The sequence below is a fragment of the Rhincodon typus genome, chromosome 15 (assembly GCF_021869965.1).
Source record: "Rhincodon typus isolate 14 chromosome 15, sRhiTyp1.1, whole genome shotgun sequence".
Lineage (NCBI taxonomy): Eukaryota > Metazoa > Chordata > Chondrichthyes > Orectolobiformes > Rhincodontidae > Rhincodon > Rhincodon typus.
The window spans coordinates 47,865,748-47,886,085 of record NC_063346.1 but is presented as its reverse complement, the minus strand read 5'-3'; the positions used below and the strand labels follow the sequence as shown (position 1 = coordinate 47,886,085).

The 20,338-nt window shown below is 40.5% G+C and overlaps 1 protein-coding gene across 2 annotated transcripts in view; it reads left to right on the top strand.

The window, feature by feature from the left end:
• The window catches only part of fhod1 (formin homology 2 domain containing 1), a 298,364-nt gene that overhangs the window by 259,181 nt on the left and 18,845 nt on the right, over window positions 1–20,338 (top strand). For both annotated transcript variants that reach the window (XM_048605595.1, XM_048605594.1), the window contains 8 exons: window positions 229–369; window positions 1,121–2,055; window positions 10,922–11,077; window positions 13,218–13,400; window positions 14,081–14,200; window positions 14,294–14,455; window positions 15,808–15,998; window positions 19,579–19,771. In XM_048605595.1, coding sequence (XP_048461552.1) covers window positions 229–369; window positions 1,121–2,055; window positions 10,922–11,077; window positions 13,218–13,400; window positions 14,081–14,200; window positions 14,294–14,455; window positions 15,808–15,998; window positions 19,579–19,771 — 2,081 coding nt within the window. The remainder of the gene's footprint in view (window positions 1–228; window positions 370–1,120; window positions 2,056–10,921; window positions 11,078–13,217; window positions 13,401–14,080; window positions 14,201–14,293; window positions 14,456–15,807; window positions 15,999–19,578; window positions 19,772–20,338) is intronic.

The following is a 20,338-nucleotide window of genomic DNA, read 5'->3' as shown; positions in this document are numbered from 1 at the left end:
TGCGGACGATTATGTTGAATTACTCAGTAGCTGTTTTAGTTCTTGTTCTGATGAATAATTTCTGAGGTATTACTTCTTGGAATTAAGAAATGAGTGGGATATTTTGGTTCGTAACAAGATGCTGTCTTGCATGATTATGATGGATTGTGTTGATGACTGTTGATAAAAATATGTTGTCAAATTGATGTGTAAATATTCCCTAAACTGTATCACTCTTATTGCTTCCAGTTGAAGCGCTTAGTGAAAAGGAGCAACAGAATGAAGCATTAAACGAGAGGGAGCCATGTTCAGCCTCCAGCAGTTCATCAACCAGCAGCACATTGGAGAGGGAAGAGAGGGCAGACAGACAGGCGGGCAATAATGAGACAGGCAAGAGAGATTTCATCTTCTAGTTTCCGTTCATTCCCCAGGAGCAAACCGTAGGAACAGCTGCTAATAGCTGTGCTACAAACAAAGGGTATGCATTTCTCAGTAAACAGCAAGAAATGTTCCTTTGTCAAAAATAAATAGGATGGTGCATTACCAGTTTAACCAACCCCAAAAGAACCGCCTGCTTTCCTTTCCATATTAAATAAAGAGGGAAGTGCTGAAAGCTCGGTTGTTTTATAAGTATCCAGAGGGTTTTTGTTTTAATGTGATCGAAAGAACTCCGGGCTATTTGCCAGAATACACACTTAGCTTCAACTCCCTTGCCTGGCAGAATAAACTACTTGTAATTTGACGTTTATGTTTAGGAAAAAAGAGTATGTAAATTGTTTAGATCAGATGGTCACGTTCTTTGCTTGGTGCAAAACAACTGTTGTGCTCTGTTTAGTTTTAGTTCACTTTGCTGAACAGAGCACTGCGCGGAGTGAAACGTACAGCAAAGCTCCGAGTTTGTTTCCCATCTTGATGAGGAACGTCATTTTGCTTTCGTAAGCTCAGAATGGTGGTGTGTGGGACCTCAGGGCCTTGTTCCAATGTTGGACACCAGAAAAGTAAGCAGAGAGAGTGGGGATTTACTGTTAGCTTTAGTGTTGTCTTTTCAGGTTGAAACATTAAAAAAGAAGTGCTTAGAAATGATTTGATTGTTTAACAGGTTCGTGAAACTTATTATGTTTGGTATATTGCTTGGCTGCAGGTCGATGCATCATCCGCCAATCCAGCCTGGATCAGTGCAGTGCCATCTCCAATGACAAGAAATTCATGCTCGACATGCTTTATGCTAAAGCCAAGGGCAATAACCTTCAGCTCACCAAGGAAGAGAGTCCTACTGAAAGTGAGAGGCGAGTCACTGAAAAGGCTTCGGTGGAATCTACCGAGAGTCTAATCAAACGCTTTTCCAGGCAGGCCAGCCATCAGATTGAGGACAGCGATAAGAAGCCCAACATTGAAAGCATCCCCGGGAATGTAAAATCCACGCTGGAGAAATTTGCAGAACCTCAGGTTAAGGCTTTGAAGGAACAGTTCAGCATTGAGGCTGAACTTAATGAGAAGAATGTGGAGAAAACATCCATTATGAAGAAGGACTCTGAGCACATGTGGGACCAACTGGAAGCGAGTCCTAGAGTGCTCAAAATCAAAGATTTAGATTTCACAGATCTCCGTGAGGAGGAGGACATCGATGTGCTAGATATAGACTCGTGCGTGACCAAGGCAACTGCTCAACAGGATCTTTCTGGATCACCTGGGAGTTCAATGGTTCCGTCGGCGCTGCCGCCACCTCCCCCTCCCCTGCTTGGAGGTCCACCTCCTCCCCCTCCCCCACCCCCACCGCCTGGAGGTCCTCCTCCCCCACCCCCACCGCCACCACCTTTTGCACAGCCATCTGGCCCCCCTCTACCTCCCCCTCCTCCACCCACTAATGTATCCCCTTCACAGGGAGCGAACTCTACATTAACAATGAAGAGAAAGACTGTCAAGCTCTTCTGGAAGGAACTGAAGCAGCCCGAAGGCCCCTCCAGGAGCTGTAAATTTGGCCGGGGCACTGTCTGGGCTTCCTTAGATAAAGTGACAGTGGACACCACTAAGTTGGAACATCTGTTTGAATCCAAAGCTAAGGAGTTACCAACGAAGGTAAGGATTCATCTGTCTTTTGATTGCTTGAAAAACTAAGTAAAAAACCTCTTTTACATGCCTTAAGAATTGCATGGCAATAATGTCTGCTTCAAATGAGACTGTGCTTTCCGTTGGGGCAGGTTATAGCTGATTAATGTATTGAATCCCCTTTGAGGATGTTAAAGATGCGGTGGATGTGGGTGAGGAGCCTGGGCATATTTGTATTGCCATGATTTCAGAAGGGTGATGCTGTGGTAAGGGTGATACCAATGAAGTCCACAGGAATCAATGGTCTCATAAATGATTTGGCAGCTGGAATATTGGACCCAGCTCTAACGGGTCTAAATTTACAGATTACAGCAAGCTGGATACCATGTCCAGTGATGCTAATCAATGCACAAGTATCAATACCAATGGTCATAAGAGGAGAGAGGCAAAATAGAGAGATGCAGAGAGAATTTGACACTGATCAGTGTTTCTTGGCAAGATTATTAGATACTGTTAAAGCACCTAATTTTCACTGGACTAAAAAGCAAATGAAATTTTTGACATTAGCTTGTAACCTATAAACCACAGGTGATGTGTAAATTATATTGGTAAGACCACATCTGGAGCTCTTTTTCAATTTTGTCACATAGAAGTAAGATAAGGAGGTGTGACAAAAATTCTCAGTTGCAGTGACCCTGCTCATTCCTGTCATATTTGAAAATTAACCACCACTTCTGGATATCTTAAATGACTGAAACGGGATGCTGTCCACCTGACATGTGCCATGTGCCTTTCTTCACTTTCTAGAAAAGTGAACTGGTAAGACACTTAAGTGGTTTACTTTACAATTGCTAAATGAAAATACTGAGCAACAATTACAGCAACTTTCACACGATCCAACTTAACCTGGTTTGTAAATAAGATAAATAACTAACCATGATGGTTCTGCTGCTTATTGGGTTATTTGGTTTTAGTCAGTTTTGGCATTGAACCATACCAAGGTGTCTATTGACCCTGCTTGGTTCTATTGCTAACGTTCCTGGGTGTCTTTCTGCAGCCTGTGCCAACTGGCCTTCACTCTGTGTGTCTTTCTTTATTATTTCCTGGAGATTTTGTTCGAGACCCTTTTCTCTTGCATCGCCTTGGACAGTAGAGCAAGCAATTTAAGCAATTTTAAATTCATCCTCAGGTAAGCATCAATAACAGTGAACTCCCTGCCTGGATGATTAGAGAACACTCTTTTGTCAGAGTCAGGATTTGAAGATGAGACACACGGTGTAAAGTAATGAATGCCACAGCATAGTAACTCCAGGCAACTATGTTCCGAATAGGATAGTGATAGACCTGTGGGAAAAAATTACCACTAGGGATGGTGGAATAAAAAGCCATGACAGGATATTAAAAAAAGGATGAGAATATTTACTGCTAGTGAACTAGTATTTGTCCAAAATCAGGTCAGGATCCTGAGAGAGAGTTTATAATGATCGATAATATGGATCAATAGTTTTGGCCCGTGTGAAGTGATGTACCATGTTACTGCCATGCCTTTCTTAGCTAGTGTAGGAACTTATCGTATTATGTCAGCTGCTGAAGATTCAACTGTGACTAAGATCATAAGGTGCTCCATCCAGATAAAGTTGTCAACTTTAACTGCTCTTATTCCACTCAATGTCAGTCCAGTGTCAGGTTTATTACTATGAGGACTAGATGATTGATGTTCAAACTGTGTTCTCAAATACCCTGTCTTCATCACCATTCCTAGTTGCCCTTGAGAAAGAGGTGGTGAGCTGCTGCTGTGAATCATTTCAGTGCATTTGTTGTAGATACACCTACAGTGCTATTGGGGAGGGAGTTCCAGGATTTTGACCCAGTGATACTGAAGGAACGGCGATGTATTTCCAAGTCCGGATGGTGAGTGGCTTGGAGGGGAATTTGCGGGTGGTGGTGTTCCCATTTATCTGCTGCCCTTGTTCTTCTAGATGGAAATGGTCACAGGTTTGGAAGATGCTGTCTGAGGAGTCTTGTGAGTTTCTGCAGTGCATCTTGTGGGTGGTGTTTTGTGTAAATGTAACTTCATTCATTTTCTATGCAGAAATGCTGCAGCAGTGCTTCACCTGAGAGCTGATGCGAGATTAAACTTAGAAATTCAGAAGTTCAAAAGAAGATCCACAACTCTGACCATTGGCATTGCAAAAACAAATCTCATTTAGCCATTGAAATGCATGAAATGACTTGAGGTTGCTGTATTTTCACAGTAGATACAAATTAAATCCACCATGGAAAATTTAGTCTTGTCCACTTCTGTTTAAGTATCCTTTTTAATAATGGGATAAATGCTCATTATCTTCAGTCAATCTCTCTCCAACACTGAACATTCATTATTACCAGTGGAGTCTCACTTTGTCAGGTTTTAATTGTTGTTGAAGATTTTTAAAATATTGAAGCTAAAGTACTTTTGCTTTTCTTTTATGAACATCTTCCTTTTGCTTTTGAACCAGTTTTTCTTTCACTTTTTGCACTTCTATCTATATCCTATCTGATTTGATTCCACCCAATTTACTTGGTCCGTTTATCTCAATCCTTCCCCTGTTAATTTTACAATCCTTAAATCTAATTGTTTAAGGAGCTATACAGTTGCTTGCCTTGTTCACTCAAATCCAAGATGCCCAAATTCCTCACTGCAGTGTTATTAGCTTATATTTTCAGTAATCTCACTGCTGCTGATTACCCTTTATGTTTGTTATTCGGATGCTTTGGTATCATCTTGAAGACTGTTGTGGTGCAGCAGTAGTGTCCCTATCTCTGAGCCAGAACATATGGATTCAAGTCCACAGGTGTGTCCTAACATGTCTGAATAAATTGATTAGAATATATCTGCACTTTCAGCAAGTTGCATTGTTAAACGTTGTTACATCTAAACACACAAGGACAGGTCTGACTAACTGAAGACACTGTTGAATGTCCTACCACAACCAAGTATTGCTCATTGTGATTTCTGTTAGTGTTGCCTCTTCTAATTTTTAATGAATGTATTTTGATACAAAGAGCAATATAAGAAATTCATAGTCAGAAAGCCTTAAATGTGCATTCCCATTCTTCTCTGAAATAACTGTAGAGAGACTGGCATCCCATCACTGAGTCACCCTATATTTAAATGTGGAGAGTCCTTGACACTGATCCAGCTCCCTCAGAGTGAACAGGATGTCTGACATTTCTGTTTGTATCTGTCAGCCAGCGCTCCCTGATTGGGGCTGTTAATCTGGTCCAATCAGGGAACTCATATTCTGTGATATCCATCTGGCTGACCTCGTTACAATCACTACCTTTTCCTCTTTTCCTTGCTATTCCTATAGTCCTCTGTATCATCTGCATTGATTTTGAAGATCTTACTACAGCAAACAATTCTATGGGCTATCTTTGTGCATCAATCTTGTGTGTCTGTCTCCCTGCTGTTACAATGTATCCCCCTGGAACCTGTATTTTTATTTGCGGTTTCTCGTCTGACCTCTTGGATACTGGGAGTTTGAGCTTCGTACAGTTTGACAATGAATTAGTTTACTCAGAGAGAAAAATGTGATTTTGCACCTTTGCACCCGTATCAATGGGAGCCTCAGTATCTATCTGTTCATTATCGATGATCCCATCCACATGTGCCAATCTCTATCAAAGGATTCCTCCAAGCCCACTCTCCTAGTTTTCTTCCAGGAGATTACTGGAAATAGGAGATAACCTATTGGCATATCCCTGCCCCTTCCTGCATCTCCAGCAGATATTGAACCTGACGCCCTAACCATTGTGGGATGAGGTACAATCAATGACTTAATGTTTTAAATTGCACGAGTCAGGTTTCTTTAAGTTTGCAAAAAATATTGTAGTTTGTTTTAATTGCAATAAGTTGGAAAAAAGGAAGTTTTGCACTTGTTGCAACCTCTAGATGTCCTCAGCCTTTAAAACCAATTAAGAAGTTTAGGTATGTGTTCACTGTTGCAATGTAGGAAATGTGGCAATTAATCTGTGCACAGCAAGATCCCATGAATGCCAGTTTTATACTAGTCAGATTGTCTGTTTCATTGACATAGATTATTGGCTGTAACCTGTGGAGGAGTCCTCTGCTGCTCTTTAGTTTTTGCCATGCGATCATTTGCTTTGGCTTGAGAGATTAGGGAAGCCTCGATTTAATTTCTCATCTAAACAATATCACCTCCAATAGTGTAGTTCTCCATCAGTACGCTACAGTGTGTAAGCACATAATCCCGACTCGCACTTAACGCTCCGTAGATTAGACATGAACCCACAACCTTCTGATTCAGAGGCAAGAATCTTACCACTGAGCCTGGTAATTACTACATTGATTTATCCGTCACTGCGTGCTGTATATTACTGTGTTTAACAAAAATCTGCAATATTATTGTTGCAAAAGTAGGTAAATATTGGAATCATCATGCTCAAATCTCAAAATGAGGTACAATGGTAGCAGTGTCAAATCATACCAGACTGCCAGTGCACTGTACCACAGTTTACGGTTCATTGATCAATTACTGATTCAGTGAGCTAATTATTCAGCGATCCCTTTTGGGAAGGTACAAAATGTGGATCAAGCATTTCCTGATTAGAGAAACTCACTGATCTGTATCCCCACAGTGGTTAATCTTGAGAGGCTCCTGCCGAGAAACCTTAACTACATGCAGGGAGGATATTACCTGTAAATAAAGTTGCAACGTTCGCTAGTTTTCTGCTATGGTGTGTGACTTTTCTGGAATTTTTAACAAGTACTGCTAAGATCTCCTGAACCTGTCAGCGAAATTAAAATGACCTGGGTTATTATTTGACACACACACTTACAGAGCTGCGATTAATTCTTCATTGTTTGAATCATCTCCTGTTTAAATCATGAAAAGGTTTGTAAAACCACAACCTGGAATGGAGATATTTCTGGTTGCGTTGTTTCAGGGCCTTTGGGAATTTTTAATTCTGTGAATTTGGCCCCAGGTGTGTTCAAGGAAGCAATGAGATGTCAGAATAATCACTCCCAGATTTGATAATTGTTGTAAATGTTTAACCAATGAATCTTTTGTAGTGCCTGAAAGAATTTAAAGAGTCATAACAAAATAATAAGCACATTTAACTAATTTGCAAATTCCCTAGATTCTAGAACAGGTCTAGTGGATTTGAAGTTGGAAAATGTAACATCGTTATTCAAGAAAGGAAGGAGAGTGAAATCAAGGGCTGATAGGTCAGTTAGCCTGACATCAATCACTAGGAACACATTGTTAAGGAACTCTTAACAGTAAACTTAGAAAATCACATATAATCAGACAAAGTCACCATGGTTTTACAAAAGGCAAATTGTGCTTGACAAAGTATTAGTTTCTGAGGATGTAGTTAATAACAAAAGGAAAGCAGTAGAGGTAATATGGTTGGACACTCAAAGCCATTTGGTAAAATGCTTCACAAAGATTAATATGCAAGTTATGGAGCTGGAGGTAATACATTCACGTAAGTAAAGAATTGGTCAACGGAAAAGAAGCAGGGAGTTGGGATAAACAAGATATTTTCAAATGGGTAAGACATATACCAATTCGGTGAGTGGGAAACAAGGAGGCAGATGGTGTAGAAGGTAGGGAAGTACAAGTTAACTCACATTGGCAGCAAACACATAAAAACAGACTGGTCTGGGTTTTCATGCAGAAAGGAGGTAGCCCTGTTTTTCTGACAGGAGATTGTGGTTAGGACACCCTCAGAAGCACGGAGCTGTGCTTCCACTCTGACAGTTGTTTCACAGCAATGTACTGGCGGAGGAAGGCAAACCACACCCCTTTCTTCACAGCAGTCCATTGCTGTGTACTAACATTAAAAGGTCCAGCATCACAGCCACTTTGACAGCTCCTGTCAAACAGTAAGCGCATACAAGAAGGGTGAGGTTATGGTGCTGAGAAGTTAAGGAACCAGATGGGTATGGGTGCTTTGTGGGTTGGATGCCAATTGCATGGTGGATAGATACATTACTGGAGTTTAAAAAATGATAGGTAATCCCATTGCAGAAACATGTATCATTTCTGCATAAATCTGAGATAGAAAATCTACTACAGGGGGCACACCGCATCAGAATTAGGGGGCAACCACGGAGGACCGTGATGAGGTGAAATTTCTTCATTCAAAGGGTTTTGAGTCTTTGAAATTGTACAATGCAAAGGATTGTGAATACACCGTCAGTTAAATGCATCCAGGCTGGGATGGGCAGATTTCTAGTGTTTCAGGGAATCTAGAGATATGGGGAACAGGCAGGAAATTTGGATTGAAATAGAAGATGAGTCATGATTGTATTGAATAGTGGAGCAGGCTAGAGGGGCCACATAGTCTGCTCCTGTTCCTAATTCTCATGTTCTTAAGGTTGAGAGGATCTTTATAGAAGAAAGGAAAAATATTTTACATAACAGTGAGAACCATGTCAGCCTGTACTTTCTTTACCCTTATTGTAGACTATGAATTAATGCTGGGTAAGTATCTGTCTGTGATAGCACTTAACTGCCAACTTTAATTCAATTCAACTTGGAAATTTGTTGTTCTTTTGCAAGTTGTAAATTGTAAGACCACCAGATAATGACATTCCCTGTACTTCCTGCTGAATACCAACTCCATGCTCCAGGAAAGTCTGACCGAACTTCCTGTTGTTCAGATTGACAATGGCTGGAATTGAGATCTGTTATTGGCTGAAGTGTAGACAGGAAAAGTGCTTTGGTGTTTTGATCAATGTGCTTGTTGATTCAGGTTAGGTTTTTATGCTGTTTCTGTATATGATATTACAACAGTATCTGCACTGCAAAAGAACTTCATTGGCTAAAGGGACATCACCAGGCTCGCAAATGGTACTCTTATCATATTGAAGTTTGTTCATTCCTCCTTAATTTCTCATTCTTGCCCCTCTTTTCATCTCCTGAGTGATATGACTCTGTGGTCAGGAGATGGTTTTTGAACAGTAGCCATTCTCCATCCATGAGGCTTTTGAAAGTGAGTGCCACCAAGACACTCCTCCAGAGTCCACACACGCGCTTTTCCAGCAGAATACCATTTATATCATCTCCCTGTCGCATGGACTGAGGCACCAATTGTAACAACTAGAATTCGTTGTGGTGCTGGTCAGTGATGCAACTTGGGATCTTTCTAGTCTCGATAATTCAACGACCTGCCGAGATAAAAATTACTGAACTGTCAGTGGAATGCAAATCATATTTGAAATAATCTCATGCAGTATTCTTCTATTCTTTTGTATTAAAAGAAGAAGCATTACTTTGTGAGTGGGTGGGTGCCACTTTAATATCCTTTTATGGAGGCTTTGTCTTGAAGGTCCCAATGAATATGTATAATGTTAGGTTAACAGACCAGAAGATATTTCAGATTAAAAATGATGGCCTTATTTAGAGGTACAGGGATCTGTGTCATTCCCACTCCTGAACCATAGACTGGTGCTGGAAACCTGCAAAGATGAGTGCGAGAGAGCTGTGACCCCACTCTCTTGTAAAAGAAAGGTTAGCAATTTACACACTGACTTTCACTGTCTCAGAATGTCACTAAACGCTCTACAGCCAATGAAGCAACGTCACTGTAGCAATGTAGGAAGCACAGTCTCCAACTGACAGAAAAGCGGGTGAACAATACTGATCAGCATTTGCTGTTAGGGTGTGCAGTGCCCAGCTGCTGAAATTGTAGCCAATGTCAGCTTGGTAGCACGCACCCGTCTGAATCCTCTGACATTGCCAGCCTTAATTAAGGATGTTCTTACAATGCATAAATTCAGTACATCTCTCCTCACTGTCAAAACATTCTTCTAAATTTGTGATATTTATGGAATACACAATGGTTAACTGCTATATGAAGAATAATGATGTTACAAGGCATAAGACATTAAAAAATAGGACAGGAGTAGGCTGCTTGGCCTCTTGAGCCTGTTCTGCCATTCATTAGGATCATGGCTGATCCGATATTCCTCACCTCCAGTTTCCTGCCCTTTCCCTGTAACCCTTGATTCCCCAATTGATCAAAAATCTATCTATCTCAGCCTTAAATATATACAAGGATTCTACCCCCACAACTCTCTGTAACAAGGAGTTTGAAAGACTCTCAACTTCCAAGAGAAGAAATTCCTCCTCATCTCAGTCTTAAACTGGCTCCCCTTTGTTCTGAGACTGTGCCATCTGGTCCTAGACACCCCATGTAATCGAAGTCCTGGTGACTTATAGAACATTTGGATATTCCATAGCTATCTGTTATCTCTTAAAAATCTGATGTGAGTTTTATTTTAACTTGTCAATAATTCCAGTACTTACCCGGGATTGGCTACAGAAAATAAGATCGAGAGAAATCAGTAACTTTTTTCATGAATTGCTTTCAAAATTAGTTTGTGAAAAATGCCTTTTGGTTAGTGAGGACTTAAATTAAGTATGTTCTTTTAGCAGATGATCTGCTGACAGCACAGGTAGACTGTCCATATGGAAAATAGGGGGATTTCTAGAGGACACTCAAGTGTTGTTCCAGACCTACAATCACCCACTTTACTGTGAAAATGCTAAAGAGTCGGATCCAAGAAAACTGATGCTCAGGGGATTATGAGAACTAACAGCCTACCTGCTTCCTCTTCACACTGCAGCTTAATTGTCTTGTCTGGGTTTATTTGATAATAGATGGCTAGTGGTGATGAATGTCAACACACACAGTGGATAAACTTTGCAGCCATTATATCCACAGGTGCCCCAAAAGTATAGCTTTTTGTGCTTCAAATGTGTGTGTTTGTGTGTGTGTGTGTGTGTATGTGTGTGTACATACAATATATATCATACATATTATATGTATAAAATGAAACAACCAAACTTCCCCTTGGTGTTGCTGTTTTAACTTCTAGAAAGGAGGAGATGCCAAAAGGCAAGGATTAGTCGTACTGGATCCAAAGAGGAGTAATGCAATTAACATTGGGCTCACAGTATTACCACCAGTTCATATCATCAAAAATGCCATCCTCAACTTTGATGAATATGCAATAAACAAGGAAGGTATTGAGGTAAGGCGTCCAAATTTGAAACTTTTAACAAAGAACAAGAATAAGAATGGGAATATTAGGTTGCAACCATCGCTTGCTCCAACATTGGCAAGCATCAGTTAGTACTTGGATTTAGATTTTATACAGATATATGAAATTGCCGGGCAAGGAAAGATAAGTTGACCCACTAAGGTTTACCTGCACTGTGATGCCCAGAGATTGAACACTTCTGTGCTCTTGCGCAATTACCCCTGCAGCCGCACATGATTGCTAACTTTCATTCATACATCAAATTAACAAGTGCAAAGGAACCGAATAAAATTCAATCTCTATAGAGCCCGTCTGGCAAAAGGAAGCTTGCACCAGTTTTACTGTGTGCCACTCAGTTGTTTTTGTAACTAATACCTACTTGTTGCTTTAGAAATTCCAACACTTTCACTGTGGAGATTACTGAACTGGCAGCATGACATGGAAAACATGCTTTTTGAAGTGCAGACAAATGTGACTAAACATGGTGTGCTGACAAGAAAGTCAGCCAGAAACTGTTTATTTTTTCAAAATTAAATGTAATTTCACTGCTGATTTATATTTTAGAAATACTTCAAATGTGCCAAGCCAAGTCTAATTCCCCTGCACAAAAAAAAGGATGTAGACCTAGTGGTTCTCCTTTGCTTTATGCTCTATAATAAACAGGAATTCCACCTTGCTAATTGACCCCAAGATTAGTTATAAACCCTCATTCCTGGGAAGGACTTCATTAGTTCCATTAGTTGTCTCCTTTCTCTTCCTCTCTCCTACTGCCTTCTGGGAATACAGCAAGATTTACAATGGAGCCTCCACAAATCTTGCCAACTCCTCAACCCTAGGGCATTAAATTCAATTTATGTTGTTTGTAACATGCACATCCTCATTCTTATAGCTAATTTATAAAATATCTACAGCAAAACCTTGGGAGGCTCAATTACCTGCCAACATCCATTATCTTGTTGGTTGGAGGTTGGGGCTTATCATTATGGGGACTTTGAAATCTACCTGAGACCAAACATTGAGTGAGGAACTTTGCACCTTCTTTATCCATAGATACTTTTATATTCTCATTGTCAAGAGAATAGTGTTCACCTCTAAGACGCATTTCTCCCCACTTATTTTCATTTGTGCTGCCAGTCATACCAAGGGCTAAAAACCGGAGGCCTGTAAATTTTGTGGCTAAGTAGATTGGGATCTAACTGCACAAGTTCAGCTTTAGATGGAGAGTTTTGAATGGTTGTTGTTGAGATCTGCGTAGATCTGGTCATACAGATCATGTCATTCTGATAAGGTATGACATCAGTAAGAACAGGATACACTAGCTGTTCACAAGAACTCTTGTAAAACTGTATTATCATAATGCTACACAGCTCACTGAGACAATGTATTTTCAGTTTTCCTGATGCTTCATAAGTGTGCTATGGGGCATTTTCAGTTACTTCTGTTTTCAATCCACTCTCAAAGCCAAATGTGAGTGTGACTTAATAATAACATAATATATCATTGTGTTTAACCAGGGTAGTGTCAGTTGTTTAGGAACAGAAGCAGTTCATTTAGTCCCTTGAGTCTGTTCTGCCACTTGATTAGATCAATGCTGATCTGTCTCTTAACTCCATTTACAACCTTCTTGGTTTCATGTTTTATAATGCCCTTGTCTTAAAAAAAACTATTTATTTCAGTTTATATAACCTGCCTTTTAAAGAGGGTTTTTAAAAATATTAGTAGGAGTTCATTGTGGAAATAAAAGGATACTCATGTTTGGAATGTTTTTTCTTTATGCTTGAAGACAGGCCCTTGGTGACTATTTACTGAACCATGGCTAAGTACCATGAGCTTTTAATGTGGGCAGGGCAAGGAGACAAGCTGTAATATGAACTCATTCTGAATGCACCTGAAAACCTGCACTGATATACACCAAGCAATGCTCTAGCCCTCAAACCAACTGAGCTAACTGCTATTACATTCACAGTACACCTGTTTTAAAATGAACATGTGTAAAGACAAAATCCTATTCTATCTAATTAGTTGAAGGATGACTTTTTCAGACTAATTTAATTGTATTTAGTTAATGTGTCGAATGACTACAATTACCACTGATAACGCCACCATCCTTCCCCCTCCTGTTTTTTAACAGAAAATATTGACCATGGTGCCCACAGAAGAGGAGAAACAGAAGATCCAAGAAGTCCAGTTGGCGAATCCTGATATTCATCTGGGAACAGCAGAACAATTCCTTTTAACCTTGTCATCGATCAATGGGATTACAGCCAGGCTTCAGCTCTGGGCTTTCAAGCTGGACTATGAGCTAATGGAAAAGGTAGAAATTATTATCCAGTCTTTGTGCTACATTGCTAAGGAATGTTATAGCTTTAAAAAGGAATATAATCTCATATACTGGACTTTCTACAGAGTTCTGGATTTTGTGCAATGTGTCAGAACTGAAAACTAATTCATTGGGAAGACTATAAATAAATATTTATATATGATGTATGATACAATCCATAAAAATACTATATATAAATACAGACACACAGAGTTTATAGAATGCAGAGTGTAATGTAATTTATCAGTTGTGATGGATCTAAATCTTGATATGTTCTAGATAGCCAGACTGATAATGAGCAACTTAGGTAATCCTAGATGCTTAGATGGGTATGTAATTATATTTATTTGCAATTTAAGAGGAACATCGAAATATTTGGATTGACATGCACATGGTAGTTAGCAATGCTCAAAGATTCCACGCAATACATCATAGAACATGCTGATCTTTGATCTACCATAGGATTTGCAGCTGTAAAGTTCATGGCTGATAGGTTAATGGTTTTAGGAGGGTACTATAATTCAACAAGATTGTGAATCCATTTTACTAAATCTTTCACATGTTTCAGATTGCTTGCTTAATAATTTTTGCTGATTTAGTCTCTTCAAGTTTGACCCTCAAGAGAAAGTTTGCTCGTAAACTTCTGAAAGCAATCTTTTAACTTTTTGTTGTAGGAAATTGCGGAGCCGCTGTTTGACTTGAAGCATGGAATGGAGCAACTTGCAAAGAATAAAACCTTTAAGTGCCTTTTGGCAACTCTACTTGCGATTGGAAATTTTCTGAACAATTCCAGTGTAAGAAGCCAATATCATTTCAGAGTGATGGAATTGCAGTTTGAAACCCTCATGAAAGTTTACACAAGAGGTCTTGTTTCTTTTCTCCCATAGGCCAAAGGATTCGAGCTGAGTTATCTGGAGAAAGTGTCTGAGGTGAAGGATACACTTCAGAGGCAATCTTTGCTGTATCATATGTGTAACCTTGTGGTGGAGAAATTCCCAGACACAACAGATGTGTATTCCGAGATTGCAGCAATCACAAGATCTGCTAAAGTAAGTGCCAAGAAGATACCCACTGAGCTGAAATAAAAGCAAAATAAAGCAGACACTGGAAATCTGGAACCAAAAACAGAAAGTGCTGGAGAAATTCAGCAAGTCTGGTGGAGAGAGAGACATAATTAAAGTTTCAGGTCCAAAAACTCTTCTCCAGAATTGGAACTCAATTCTGAAGAAGTGTTTTTGGACTCAAATGGTTAACTCTGTTTCTCTCTCCAAGGACCTGCTGAGTTTCTCCAATACTTTCTGTTGTTATTTCACAGCATGCTGAGGTTTGGTGCAGGATGACGATGCTGATAAATTTGCTATTTTCTCTTTCATGAACCTAGTGGCATTAAGTATTCCAACAGCGTGATTGATATAGGGTTAGGTACACAGAAACGTTTCTGCTACTCAGTTCTATCAATGGTTTAATCCCACCTGAGAAACGTACCTGCTGCTTAACTGACAGGGAAGGTAGTTTCGGTCCCATCCCGGTCATGACCATATCCATCCTATAATCAGTGGTTATAGCTTTAGCCAACTTGTCATAAGCTTTGAAATTCCCTGCCCATTTCCTTTCGCCTTTCTACTGTTTAAGATAGATTTTTTTTGACCAAGTTGATGGTGATCTAATGTCTGTTATTGTCTCGATTTGCTCCTTTGAAGGATCTTGGGGCATTTTGCTCTGTTAAAGGGCCATGTAAATGTTGTTGCCATTGCACTGCAGCTAGCGTAGGTCCAAGTGCTACAATCTTCAGTCTTTCAGAACATACTGCAGCTGGGCTTGCAGTATTTCCCAGATTGTTCTTACCCTCCTGACAAGGCAGTAATGAGGAGTTAAAGCAAGAGTGGTCAAACTCAAACCTTGGAAGTGGCTAAATCTGTGCTCTGTGATAGGTGAGCTGGAGCTAAAATGCAGCTTTGTGGACGTTGTTTGTTATTGTTGTTCATGATATTGTGAAGGACTATTTGAATTTTAGCAGAACAGCAACGCCAGTGTGGAAAAGGGTCTGAGATGTTACAGTGTACATCAAAGAATGCAATCCTATATGATAATGAATTGTATTGTCCCAGGTTTTTCTTAGCAAATGGAATCGGTGGAATGTTGGACTGTCTTGCATATCTTGGGTCTTTTCAAGTTACCCTGTGCACTTGTACAGGTTTATAACTTTCTCCTTTACTCTGACCATTTAACAAATCAAATGCAATGTCTGTCTGACCAATGTGCCGCATATGTTAGGAGCAGCTACAATTCATAACTCGTTCTGCTGATGTGTGCTTCTGCTTTTAGCTGCATAGGTGTCATTTATGATGGGAAGTTGTTCTTAGGCTGCTCACATCACACGTTCTTGTGTCTGCATTCACAGGTTGACTTTGATCAGTTGGCAGAAAGCCTTGTTCAGCTGGAAAGAAAATGCAAAGCTTCATGGGATCACCTGAAGGTCATAGCTAAGCATGAAACCAAACCCGTTCTAAAAAACAAAATGACTGAATTTCTGAAGGACAGCACAGAAAGGATTATAATCCTCAAAGTGGTACACCGTCGGATTATAAACAGGTCAGAATCATTCACACATTTCTGGATGGTTGCCAGGATTTATAAAATTGAAAAACATTAATTGGTGAGACTCTTGTTAAAAGAAAAACACATTCTACAATCAACAACCCTTCAATGAATTGGCATCTAAGTGATTGTCCACTAGTTGCTTTCCTTTATTGCTATGGCGATGACCATCCGAACAGCCTAAAACATTAAGAGTAGGCCATTCAGTTCCACGATTCAGATAGAACATGGTGACATTGCACCTCAGCTCTATTCCCACTTTTGCCCCATATCTGTTGGTCTCTTTACCTAATAAAAGGAAAACTATTGAACTCAGTCTTGAAAATTCCAACTGACCTGGGATCCACAGCATTTCAGGGTGGATCATTTCAGATTTCCTATAGTGTGAAAAGGCTCCTGATTATAGCCTTGTTCAGATTCACTGTGTCTCTGTCTGTCTGTCTGTCACTCTCTCTCACATCTGTCTCTCTCTTTTTCTCCCTCTCTCTCATCTATCTCCTTCCCTCTGTCTGTCCGTGTCTCTCTCTCTCTCTCTCACTTACCTGTTTAGCTGTCCCTGTCTCTTGTCTGTCTGGCTGTTTCTATCTCTCTTTGTCGCTATCTATCTCTGTTTTCCTCAGTGTCTCTCTCGCTCTATCACAATCTGCCTATCTATTTATCTCTCTGTCTCTCTATCCTTCTCTCTCTGTCTTTTTAAGTTCAAGGCCTCGCTTAATGCCCTGTCAGGCAAAATAAGAATCATCATACCATATGCTGTGCCACATTTGGTTAGAACTTCAGCACACACTGCTTCCTCATGATTATGATCATTATTATTATATTGAAAATTTGAGTTCAGACAACTGCCATGGATTTGGAAAGGCAGAGACTGTACATATAGCGTTCCCAGAAAGTGCCAGTTTTGGAAATTGCTGGTTCCACCCACCCTCATATAAAGTATCATTTAGTTTCTGGTGCCTGTACTCAATTGAAAGCACATTCAGAGATTAAGATATATCTGTCTTTTCCTGAGAAACACATGGGATTCAGTACAGTTACAGAAAAAGACTTGCTGCTGCATTGCATGGTTTTGGATGTGGTACAGAGACCAAACACAAGTCCCAGAAGGTTCACTTCCATTCACTTAGCAACAAAAAGGAGGACACAGTGAGTAACTGAAGTGTACAGAACATAGGAGACTTTGCTATTGCACTGACGTAGCATAGCGGTACAGACTCAACAATTACAATCCGTCAGATTTCACATCCATGGTCACTGCCTCACAGTTCATTCTGGAATTGCAGCTGTGATGATTTCAGGGTCAAACGGCCTGTCAAGGCGTGTAATTGAAATGTATCACTGGAGGGCAGCTAGTACTGTGAAACCACCCCAGTAAAGAACCAATAGTTTCAGGAGAGGAAGAGAGAAAATCGGGGACCTGAGGCATTGTGCTAACGCGGAGGCCTGGACTAATGATCCGGAGACACAGATTCAAATTCAATTAATTAAACACATCTTGAATAAAAAGCTAGTCTCAGAAGTGGTGACCATGAAATTACTGATTTCTTTTGGACCCATCTTATTCATCACTGTCCTTTAGGGAAGAAAAGCTGCCATCTTTGCCCAGTCTCTATGTGATTCCAGAAACAGGAATATGATTGAGTCTTAAACATCTCCACTGCTGGCCTGGAAGGTAACTTTATTGTATTCAGACTCCCCAGTACCTCCTCCAGGATACACAGAGACAGGCAATGGGTGGTGACCAGTAACACACTCATCCTGGAAATGAATGCAAATAAAGGAAACATGAGACACAGTAGTTTCAGATGGTAAGGATACTCCAGAACAGGGGACACATAGCAAATTCAACAGAACCTTTCAAGTTCAATAGAAAACATTCTGTAAAACCATTGTTTCCAGACTCCTGCAATTACTGCTTGAAAGTGGCACTATTGTACCACTGCATTGAGCGAGACAGAGAGAGACTGCTGCATTTTGGACAAGAGAATACGTTTTTGGGAATGATGCAGCTGCACTGCGTAAAAGATAAGTGATTTGGAAAGATGAACCTGTTCTGCTCATGACTTCAGCTGAACTGTTTTGATTATTTAAGGCTTTCATTGTCTCCCAGTCATCTCCAGAGACACTCTGGTGCCTCCTGGTGGCCAATTACTGAGACTGTTTGTGGTCCCTCTGTGCCCACTCTTTCAGCTGTAAGGCAAACCAGGTGACTGAAAAAGTTGCAGAAGATTCTCTGAGGAATCAATTTCGCCACGAAAGAGTAAATTATAAACTTTCATTAGCAGTGCATGACATTTCAACACTGTACATTTCTCTATATTTCTTGCTTCAAGCCAGTCTAGTCTAATGGGATGGTTACATATTCCCTCTGCAATTTTGAAGGTTCCTATATGAACAAGCCTGAATTGGCTCTCCCCCGTTCCTCGTCTGCTTGGACCCTAAGATACAAATTGGCTATAAGTTCACAGTCTCTCCCAAAGTCAACCACAGATAACCGATGTGGGGAATGGAGAAACCTCTGAGGTTGGTGAAGTAACTCCACAGAGGCCGGTATCCTGTCACCAAGTCACTGTTTATTTACATGTGGAGAGTCCCTGACACTGATCCAGCTTCCTCAGAGCCTGTGCTCAGAGTGAACAGAACATCTGGCACTACAGTTCTTATCTGTCAGCCAGGGCTCCCTGATAGGACCAGATTAACAGCCCCAATCAGGGAACTCATATTCTGTGATGCCCACCTGGGTGACCTTGTTACAATCACTACTGTTGGGACAGTGTATTGAGAGCAGGTGTCTTATTGTGAGAAAGATAAGAAGGGTCTGAATATAGAAACAATAGTGTTCCATTTGCAGCATTAACATCCCTCACCTTGGTTCATCGTTTTGCTCCCCACTTCTAGCACAATGAGAAAAAGAACCCTTCATAATGCTGAGATAGTAGGAACTGCAGATGCTGGAGAATCCGAGACAACAAGGTGCAGAGCTGGATGAACACAGCAGGCCAAGCAGCATCATAGGAGCAAAAAGGCTGACGTTTCAGGCCTAGACCCTTCATCATGCCCGAAACGTCAGCCTTCATAATGCTAGTGGAGTTTGCGTAATTACAGCATGAGATAAAAACTTCCACACAAAAAAAAATACAGACAGGCCAGAAACCATAGAATTGCTGACAACCGAATCATTAAATTCGATAACGGGCAAAATGTAACTTAGAGCTGGATTTTAGTCCTGTGTGTAAGTGAGGCCATTGTCAGTCAGCAATTTGTTTCACAAAAAGCTCCTGTCTCTAAAAAATTTCCCCTGCCATTTTAAACCGGTTGAAGGGAACAACATTGGTGCAGTGAAGAATGTCAGCTTGTATTCTTGTGCTTTGGTGCACTCTTGTGGAGGAATCTGATTAAAGTTGCTACATTCATCATTAACTACTGAAAGCAAAAGCACTTTGCCTGTGCCCCAGAGGCCCTATTTCACAGAACGTGAACCATCACTACGGTGACTCATTTGAAAACTCAAGGAATACCTTTGTAATTTCAGGTGTGAAGAGAAATTGCATATTCATGTCGCCATTTCTTCCAGGTTCCATTCTTTCCTGCTGTACCTGGGCCATCCTTCCAACTCTGCCCGAGAGCTGAAGATTACCAGGTTCTGTAAAATAATTAGTGAGTTTGCACTAGAATATCGGACCACCAGAGAACGGGTCCTGCAGCAGAAACAGAAGAGGGCTGCATATCGAGAGAGGAACAAGACAAGGGGGAAAATGATCACAGAGGTATGCTGATTTAAGAGGATAAACTTTCTATCTCCAGTTTTTTTTACTGAAAAAGCAACTACAATTGGATGCAGTTTTATTCAAACAGCTTTGTTGCCTGCAGTACACTTTTTCAAGGCTATTGTTTCTCTGTAGATTAAAATGCTAATACGGGATGGGATTTTTGCTCCCCATTTACTTTCTGGTCTTAGTTTGTCACTGGAACAAGACAATTGAAAGCTAACATGTGGAGTTCAGAGAGATTCATTCTATAAATAGCCAAACTCAGTGTCAGACTGGATAGTCTCCGTGCCTACTCAATATTGGCCTTATTTGCATCATGACACATGGGACGATCAATACCCTGGGACCTCTTCATTGACCAGAAAGTCAAACAGACCAACCACTTAAGTGCAGGTCAAGGGTGAACTATCCTGTTGTAAGTAGCTCACCTCCTTTTTTCTCAAAGCTTTGCTGCCAATCTACAAGATACAGGCGGGATAACAAGGTGTAGAGCTGGATGAACACAGCAGGCCAAACAGCATCATAGGAGCAGGAAGGCTGACGTTTCGGGCCTAGACCCTCCAT